The sequence below is a fragment of the Eumetopias jubatus genome, unplaced genomic scaffold, assembly GCF_037043125.1.
Source record: "Eumetopias jubatus isolate StellerSeaLion01/CBP00866 unplaced genomic scaffold, mEumJub1_p1.0 scaffold_17, whole genome shotgun sequence".
NCBI lineage: Eukaryota > Metazoa > Chordata > Mammalia > Carnivora > Otariidae > Eumetopias > Eumetopias jubatus.
In genome coordinates this window covers 27,702,594-27,711,394 of record NW_028274823.1, presented here as the reverse complement: position 1 = coordinate 27,711,394, position 8,801 = coordinate 27,702,594, and the positions used below count along the sequence as shown (strand labels likewise).

Here is an 8,801-nt window from a genome sequence, read left to right as displayed (position 1 = left end):
AGACTGAGTAAAGGAGACTGAACATGAGAAGATTACGGAGTCTCCTTGCGGCTCCAGAGAGGCCACCAGATGGCGCCCGGGACCAACTGCAAGATCAACTTCCTTCCTCTTCCCCCAACTCTTCCCGGCAGCGGGGCCCCGCTCCGGGCGGGGGACCCGAGGGCTGGGGCCTGCCAGCTTCCCACTGGGGTTCCCCGGCTTCAGAAGTGGCCAAGAGGCGCACCATAAGCCGAGTAGCAGCAGGGACTGCCAGCTGTCTGGGGTAGGCAGGGTGGTGAAGAGACCGGAGCCGGCGCCCTTGGCCGGGCGATGGCGCTCAGTCAGAATCCAGCCTCGGGCAGATCCCTCTGCCAGAGCTCGAGCTTTAGCTGACCGTCACCCTACCTCTCCGCTCCCCTGCTTGAGCTAATATTTCCCCTCTAGGGGGCGCGCCCGAGTCGCTCCGGATTGGCTGCACGAGTCCGGAGTTAAACTTTCAGCCAATAAAAAAGGTCACGGGGCGTGACGCACGGAAACGTCACGGGAATTCCCCCCTCCCGGGGGTGGAAAAGGGGCTTTCCCAGCTTGGAGCCCTGGTGGCTGTGGAGAGGTGTCGGGACCCGTCCGAGGTGGGTCGGGTCGGGAGAGAAGCCGGAACCGGAGCCGCCGCCGCGGTGAGTGGCCGGGTTCAGACCCCTGAGTGGCCGGGACACGGGGAAGGGCGGAAGGAGGGCCCTTAACTGACCGAGTCCCAGGGCTGGAGAGCGGCATATGCACGCACACACACAGAGCACGCGCAGGAACAAAACATACGGATACCCACCGACGTCCTTGGACAACAAAACAAAACAAAACAAAACACAAACAAAAAAACCGCGCGGACCCATACGTGCACCTACGCAAAGCTAGCGATCGCACAGCGCTGTCCATATACTCAGACTCTCACACATGTACGCGCAAACATGCTCACCCGTGCACAGGTGCCTGGACCCATACCTTTCACGCACAAACCCAGATCTGTTCACCTGTACCCTTATATATCAAGACATGCTCAGAGGCGTCCACACTGAGTTTAAGGACGCTCACCTGTACACAGCCTTGCTCACTGGCACACGCATATTGACACCATACATACACAACATTCACGCACACACTCTATACCTCTAATAGAAACACACACTAGAGACACACACGGCTATGGGACGTGGGCACCCAGAGCAGGGGCGGTGTGGGAACTGTTGAGATGTTTCGGGGAGAGGGAACAGAAGAGTCCATCCCAAGGAGACACTCTTCTTTCCCCCGCCCCACGGCCCCAGAGTCCGTTCTCGGGGCAGAACCCCGGGGCCCCCCACTGGGAAGAGCCCCCGCCTACAGGCCTTCGGAAAGGAGGCCTTCCTACAGCAGGAATGTCCCCCCAAAAGCCCCCGGGTGAATCAGCCGTGGCCTCCCTCGGGGTAGAAAATCCCAAGGTTGCTCCAGGACGGGGGAGGGGAAGGGGGCGGGAGGCGGGCCTGGCCCGGGCCTGAAAGCGTCCGGCAGGTTTGAAAGACCCTCCAGTCCTCGGCGCCTGCCTTGGTGTGTGGAAGGGGGCCCAATCACCAGGGGCGCTTCCCTGGGTCTGGTTGCCCCTCTGCCCGCAGAGAGGCTGCAAGGAGCTCAGAGGCCAGCAACCACCTCGCGCCCCTCCCGCTGCGGGGGCGTGGCCAGTGGCGTCATTTCCAGGCCCGCCCCCTCCGGCCCCGCCTCCCCCTGGTATTTTCGGGACTTTCCTAAGCTGTTCTAACTTTCCTGCCGCTTCCCCGGCCCAGCCCAGCCCAGCTCCGGATCTCGCTCTCCACCGGATCTCGCCCGCCACACCCGGACGGGTGGCTGGAGGAGATCAGACCCTCCCCCAAATCTGGGTCCCCCTCGCCCCCCCACTCCTGTCCTGATCTGTTTCTCCCCACCCCCCACCTAAGGCGGGCGCCTGAAACTCTGGGAAACAGAACCCGGCCGGAGCCACCAGACACAGCCGGGCCTAGCCCAGAGACATGGAAAGTTGCTACGACCCAGTGAGTCACGCCTCCTGGCTCTAAAGCCGGGCCGGCTGCCCCCACGTCTGTCTCTGTCTGTCTGCCTGTCTGTCGGAGTCCCCTCTGCTCCCCTACACCTGTAATGCTCTCTGATTATCTCAACCTGCCGGGCAATCTGTCTGCCTGTCTGCAAACTTCTTCCAATAGGAGCTTTTTTACGGGCCTGAGGAGGAAAGGGAGTGGTTACTCAGGGCTGGGAAGTGGAGGGCTGTGGGGTGGCTCAGAATCAGTTGCCACCCCAGTCTGTCTCCAAACCAGGCTCTGGATGGCATGATTGAATATGATGACTTCAAATTCGACCCATCCATTGTGGAGCCCAAGGAGCCAGCCCCGGAGACAGGTAAGTTCCTTACCTTTCCTTGTCTTAGAGAGGGGCAAGGGAGGAGCGTGTGCCTTCTGCCCTGGGGAGATGGGCTTAGAAATCCTGGCTCAGCAAGGCCCCTCTGTCCCCAGCTGATGGCCCTTACCTGGTGATAGTGGAACAGCCTAAGCAGGTGAGCAAACGGAAGGGGTGGTGTGGGATGACTTCAGCTTTGGGGACAAGTGGGGGAGTTGTAGCCGGGTGGCCATGGGGAGGGTCACTGATCACAGAGACCACTTGAGGTTGGAATGGTTGGCTGCTGCTAATCACGGTGGTGTGGCTCGGGAGATACTGCCAGTTATGGTCACTGCTGGTGGGGGAGTGGGGCTGGCTTAGGAGGGAGGGGCGTCTCTCCTGGTCACAATGTCAATCTGCCCTGGGACGTTCAGCGAGGCTTCCGATTTCGATATGGCTGCGAAGGCCCCTCCCATGGAGGATTGCCGGGTGCCTCCAGTGAGAAGGGCCGGAAGACTTACCCCACAGTCAAGGTGAGTCAGGATGGTGCCGGAGGGTGGGCTAATGGACAGTGTGTTCAGGGACATTACTGACAGCCCTCACCCCTCCCAGATCTGTAACTACGAGGGACCAGCCAAGATCGAGGTGGACCTGGTAACGCACAGTGACCCGCCTCGTGCTCATGCCCACAGCCTGGTGGGCAAGCAGTGCTCGGAGCTGGGGGTCTGCGCCGTGTCTGTGGGGCCCAAGGACATGACTGCCCAGTAGGTGCCCCCTCGTTGCCTGCCAGTCCTAGGTCCCAGCCCACTTCTATGAGCTTAGTATCTGACCAAGGGGTGAGACAGGTTGGGCCTAGAACCCAAGGCCCCAAGTAAAAACCAGGAAAGCTTCCTGGAGGAAGTAGGGCTGAGCTGAGCCCTGGCCGCGGGGAGAGTGCCTCAGGAGGAGAGAACTGCCTGCAAAGCCTCTGACTCCCCCTCCCCCACCCAGATTTAACAACCTGGGCGTTCTGCATGTTACCAAGAAGAACATGATGGAGATTATGATACAAAAACTTCAAAGGCAGCGACTCCGCTCCAGGCCCCAGGGCCTTACTGGTATGGAGGGAGGAGGGGTCATGGGAGGTGACCATGGAAGGAGTAGAGAAGGAGGAGGAGTGCAGGGCTCACATGTATGTCCACCACTCAGAGGTTGAGCGGCGGGAGCTGGAGCAGGAAGCCAAGGAGCTGAAGAAGGTGATGGACCTGAGCATTGTGCGGCTGCGCTTTTCTGCCTTCCTTCGAGCCAGCGATGGCTCCTTCTCCCTGCCCCTGAAGCCAGTTATTTCCCAGCCCATCCATGACAGCAGTGAGTATCCTGATCATCTGGGGTGCCAGGCCTAGGTGCCAGAGGGGACATGGGGGGCAATCTCAAGCTGTGGAGTTAGACAGGCCTGGGTTTGAACTTGACCCACCACATATGAGCTGAGTGATCTACAGCAAGTCATTTTCCAAGTACAGCTTCCATGTTGGGTAAATGAAGATACTAGCAGTTCCTGTACTTCTTGTGTTTGTTCAAAGAATAATACAAAGCACCTGGCTCCATAAATGGGGCTGTAGCTATTATGTCATCTCAAGTAATTGATATCCCCCCACCCCCACAGAGTCTCCTGGGGCCTCGAACCTGAAGATTTCTCGAATGGACAAGACAGCTGGCTCAGTGCGGGGTGGAGATGAGGTTTATCTGCTTTGTGACAAGGTGCAGAAAGGTGAGACTGAAGCCCAGGCTGGGAGCTAGGGACACTGGGTATCAAGATGGGGAGCCAGGGCAGCTCTAGGACAAAAGGCCCTGGAGATTGTACTAGGAGCTGTGGCCAACTTCAATTTTCCCTATAGATGACATCGAGGTTCGGTTCTATGAGGATGATGAGAATGGATGGCAGGCCTTTGGGGATTTCTCTCCCACAGATGTTCATAAACAGGTACCCTAGGGCCAGGGCCAGGGCTGGGGGGCTGAACTAGGCCAAGGCCTCAATAACACCTTATGTCCTCCAACCCGCTGCCAGTATGCTATTGTGTTCCGGACACCTCCCTATCACAAGATGAAGATTGAGCGTCCTGTAACCGTGTTCCTGCAACTGAAACGCAAGCGTGGCGGAGATGTGTCGGACTCCAAACAGTTCACCTATTACCCTCTGGTGGAAGGTGGAGCTGGGCTGAAGTGGGGGGAGGGGGGAAACCCTGGGCTGGAGTGTCTCAGAACTCGATCAGGGGACCCATGAGTCAAGTCAGGAGTGGGGAAGGTCCCAGGAAGAGGTGGTCCTAGGAGACAGCCTGAGGGCTTTTGGAGGGAGGGCCATGACCAAACTCAGGACAGAGCTCTTCAGGCGTGGTGCATAAGTTGGGGTTTTAACATCTCATTTCCCTCTGGCCCCAGACAAGGAGGAGGTGCAGCGGAAACGGAGGAAAGCCTTGCCCACCTTCTCCCAGCCCTTCGGGGGTGGCTCCCACATGGGTGGAGGCTCTGGGGGCTCGGCTGGGGGTTATGGAGGAGCTGGAGGAGGAGGTGAGGGGCCGCTGGTGGCGGGAAGGGGGATGGAGGAGGGAGGGGTAAGGAGGAGAGAAGCTGGGGTGGGGGAAGAGATCTGGAAGAGTCCTGGCTGGTGCCTCCTACCCACAGCCCGGCCTGTATCCGCAGGTGGCAGCCTCGGCTTTTTCTCCTCCTCCTTGGCCTACAGTCCCTACCCGTCGGGCTCGGCCCCGATGGGCTGCTACCCCGGAGGCGGGGGCGGGGCGCAGATGGCCGCCGGGGCTCCCGGCGTGGATGCCGGGGAGGAAGCGGCGGAGCCGGGCACGTCCCCCCTGACCCCCCAGCGCGAACTGCAGGCCCCGGACCTGCTGCAGCGAGGTACAGCCTCTTGAATCCGGGCGGTCGGGATGCTGCGGGTGGGGACCGAACCTGCGCCCACGCCCCTGTCGCCCCCAGCCCGGGAGTACAATGCGCGCCTGTTCGGCCTGGCGCAGCGCAGCGCCCGAGCGCTGCTCGACTACGGCGTCACGGCGGACGCGCGCGCGCTGTTGGCGGGACAGCGCCACCTGCTGACGGCTCAGGACGAGAACGGAGACACGTAGGTGGGCGCGAGGGCGGGCGGGAGACCCGGGCTCCCAGGCCAGTCAGGGACTTGGAGTGCCAAGGAAGGTCGTGGGGTGCGGGGCGGGGAAGGGACTTGCAAAGAGCCAGGGCTGTGGAGGCGGACAGACCCGGTTCTTCCGAGTCCGGCCTCACTATGTACTAGCTGTGCTCAAGGTACTTGATCTCTCCCCGTTTTAGTTCTGTTGGTTGTTGAGAGCACAATGATAGTACTACATACTGCACAAGGTGCTCGGGAGGATTAAGTTCAGGTGCAGCGATGCCCTTGGAGACGGCTGGGCTCCACAAGCCCCAGTGAGGGGAATCCTGGAGGCGGTGGGATTTTGCAGGTAGAGGGTGCCCTGAGTGGCTGGCTGGGCTTGCTGGGCCACATTCTCACTCACATCCCTCAGGCCGCTGCACCTAGCCATCATCCATGGGCAGACCAGTGTCATCGAGCAAATAGCCCATGTCATCTACCATGCCCGGCACCTCGGTGTTGTCAACCTCACCAATCACCTGCACCAGGTGAGGGGCACCTACGGGTGAGGGGGCAGGAGTTGGAAGGCAGGTGGGCCAAGGCCAGGGGGGAACCGGGCTCATCCTGCCTGTGTCTCCAGACGCCACTGCACCTGGCAGTGATCACCGGGCAGAAGAGCGTGGTGAGCTTCCTGCTGCAGGTGGGTGCAGACCCGGCACTGCTGGATCGGCACGGAGACTCCGCGGTGCACCTGGCTCTCCGGGCAGGTGCCGGTGCCCCCGACCTGCTGCGCGCCCTGCTGCGCAGTGGGGTTCCTGCCATGCCCCAGCTGTTGCACATGCCGGACTTTGAGGGTGAGTTCGTCACCTCATCTGGACCAGGGGGCAAAGGTGGGAACCAGGGAGGGCACCTGGTGAGTGTTCACACCTGGTGTGAACATGAGGTATTGAAGTCAGCTGGTCAGGGGGCCACGTTGGGGTTGCAGCTGTAGGCTGAGTGCCTGTGTCCCTAGGCCTGTACCCAATACACCTGGCGGTCCGTGCCCGAAGCCCCGAGTGCCTGGATTTGTTGGTGGACAGTGGGGCTGAAGTGGAGGCTGCAGAGCGACAAGGGGGCCGAACAGCCCTGCATCTAGCCACGGAGATGGAGGAGCTGGGGTTGGTCACACACCTGGTCACCAAGGTGGGACTGAGGATTGCTGAGGGGGTGGTGCCAAGGGTTATGGAACCAGGGACGGTGAAGATGCAGGGAGCAGGGGCAACCAGTCACTGGGTGCTGTGATCAGCTGCTCCCTTGCACCCCACAGCTCCGTGCCAACGTGAATGCCCGCACCTTTGCGGGAAACACACCCCTACACCTGGCAGCTGGACTGGGATCCCCCACCCTGACCCGGCTCCTTCTAAAGGCTGGTGAGCCTCATCCTTGGGGCATATGAACAGTGCTGGGGGGAGGAAAAGGGGTGCCTCCCAGTCCTCCCCACACCACGTGGTTTCCCATTGTATCTCCTCACGCCTCCCTCCCTCCCCAGGTGCCGATATCCACGCAGAGAACGAGGAGCCCCTTTGCCCACTGCCTTCGCCCCCCACCTCTGGTAGCGACTCAGATTCTGAGGGACCTGAGAGGGACACCCGAGGCAGCTTCCGGGGCCACACACCTCTTGACCTCACTCGCAGCACCAAGGTGAGGCGAGCCTGGAGCAAGAAGCACCAGGGAATGGCGGTACCTGGGTTTATGGCTGGGGCCCAGAGGAGCTGGCACCTGGGCTTGAGGACTGGGGTGGGAGGTCATCAAACGGAGGCTGTCTCCCCAGGTGAAGACCTTGCTGCTAAATGCTGCTCAGGACACCACAGCACCCCCCTTGACCCCGCCTAGCCCTGCAGGTGAGAGCTCTTCACCCACTGCCAGGCTGCAGACCCCTGCTCACAGAGCTCTCTTTAGAACTTCTGAAGGAGGGCTTCCTTGCTCCATCCCTGTTGCCACCCGCTGCCCCATCCATCAGATTCCCGTTGAGAGCAAGGTGCCTGCCTGGGTCCATCTCTGGGTATAACAGACACATCTGCATGTGTGTCCCTGTCAGGGCCAGAGCCGCTGCTTGAGGATACAACCCTACAGAACCTGGAGCATCTGCTAGATGGGCCAGGAGCCCAGGGTAGCTGGGCAGAACTGGCAGAACGGCTGGGGCTACGCAGTCTGGTGGACACATACCGGAAGACCGCATCGCCCAGCGGCAGCCTCCTGCGCAGTTACAAGGTCAGTGGGTTCCCATCCCCTGCTCCATGCCTGGCTTCTTTCCCCTGTCTCCCATCTCAGGTGCTCCCTTGGCCCCAGGGCTCCTGGTCCCACCCTCCAGTCTCCTGCCTTTTCCTTCTCCCCAGCTGGCTGGTGGGGACTTGGCAGGCCTGCTGGACGCCCTGTCTGACATGGGCCTGGAGGAAGGAGTGAGGCTGCTGAGGGGCCCGGAGGCCCGAGACAAGCTGCCCAGCACAGGTAAAGGGGTCCTACCTGGAACGCAGATCCGGGCCTGGAGGGTGGGAGGCCTAGCACCCTGACTGTTTGCTACCGCCTTCCCTGTGCCCACTCGCCCCACAGAGGTGAAGGAGGACAGTGCGTACGGGAGCCAGTCGGTGGGACAGGAGGCAGAGAAGCTGGGCTCGGCCCCCGAGCCGCCAGGAGGGCTCTGCCATGGGCACCCCCAGCCTCAGGTGCACTGAACTGCTGCCCACCCACTAGCCCCTCCCTGGGCCCCTCTGTACAGCACCCCTGTCTATTCCAGTTCTTATTTAACACCCCATGCCCACCCCTCAGTTGGGGCAAATAAAGGATTCTCCTGGGAAGGGGGGGCATAGCCCCCTCCCTAACTTACGACAGCCCCTGATGTGACTCTTGTCCCCAGAACCAGCTGCCTACCCTGGCCCCAAGCTAGGTACTGGAGAGAGAAGGAGGCCCAGCCAGCAAGTCCAGAGCAGTTTTAATGGGAGTGGAGGCTGTACAAAGGGCAGGGCCCACTGAAGGAGGGAGAGCAAGGCCATGCTGTCCCCGGACTGTGTAGGGGGGGCCTAGGCATGGATACCCTTCCTCCACCTCTGGAAAGAAAGAGGGTGAGCCTCAGGGAGGAAGGAGGGAAAACCAGCTCAGCCCCAACTCCTGGCCTCTATCTGAGCCAGGCCCCAGGATGGAGCGGGATTGCTGGTGTCAGGGTGGGGGTGGTCTCAGCAGAAAGCAGAAACGTCAGGCCTCCCCCACAAAAAAAAAAGCATCAAAAGTCCAAGGGGCCCTGGCCCCTCCCACTCCAGCCCCCCCCACCCCGTACGAAAAAGTGCAAAACATTATCACAAAATGGGGGTCT

General features: G+C 60.9%; 1 protein-coding gene across 1 annotated transcript; it reads left to right on the top strand.

Moving 5' to 3' along the window:
• The first annotated feature begins 546 nt into the window (after positions 1 to 546).
• Positions 547 to 8,317, top strand: NFKB2 (nuclear factor kappa B subunit 2). Its single transcript, XM_028098714.2, has 23 exons — positions 547 to 653; positions 1,938 to 2,030; positions 2,310 to 2,391; positions 2,505 to 2,545; positions 2,802 to 2,900; positions 2,980 to 3,131; positions 3,358 to 3,464; positions 3,556 to 3,714; positions 4,010 to 4,114; positions 4,242 to 4,327; positions 4,412 to 4,550; positions 4,783 to 4,911; positions 5,044 to 5,253; positions 5,332 to 5,473; positions 5,889 to 6,003; positions 6,096 to 6,309; positions 6,468 to 6,637; positions 6,762 to 6,864; positions 6,984 to 7,135; positions 7,266 to 7,335; positions 7,533 to 7,705; positions 7,831 to 7,942; positions 8,045 to 8,317. The coding sequence occupies exons 2-23, from the start codon at positions 2,010 to 2,012 to the stop codon at positions 8,164 to 8,166; spliced, it is 2,703 nt and encodes a 900-aa protein (XP_027954515.1). The 5' UTR covers positions 547 to 653; positions 1,938 to 2,009; the 3' UTR covers positions 8,167 to 8,317.
• Positions 8,318 to 8,801: the final 484 nt, after the last annotated feature.

What these genes read in the sequence shown, in the direction of transcription:
- NFKB2 (XM_028098714.2), top strand. Translation starts at nt 2,010, where the DNA reads ATGGAAAGTTGCTACGACCCA. An exon ending in GGAGCCAGCCCCGGAGACAG is followed by an intron (nt 2,392 to 2,504) that starts GTAAGTTCCTTA and finishes CTCTGTCCCCAG; the next exon opens with CTGATGGCCCTTACCTGGTG. An exon ending in ACCTCACTCGCAGCACCAAG is followed by an intron (nt 7,136 to 7,265) that starts GTGAGGCGAGCC and finishes CTGTCTCCCCAG; the next exon opens with GTGAAGACCTTGCTGCTAAA.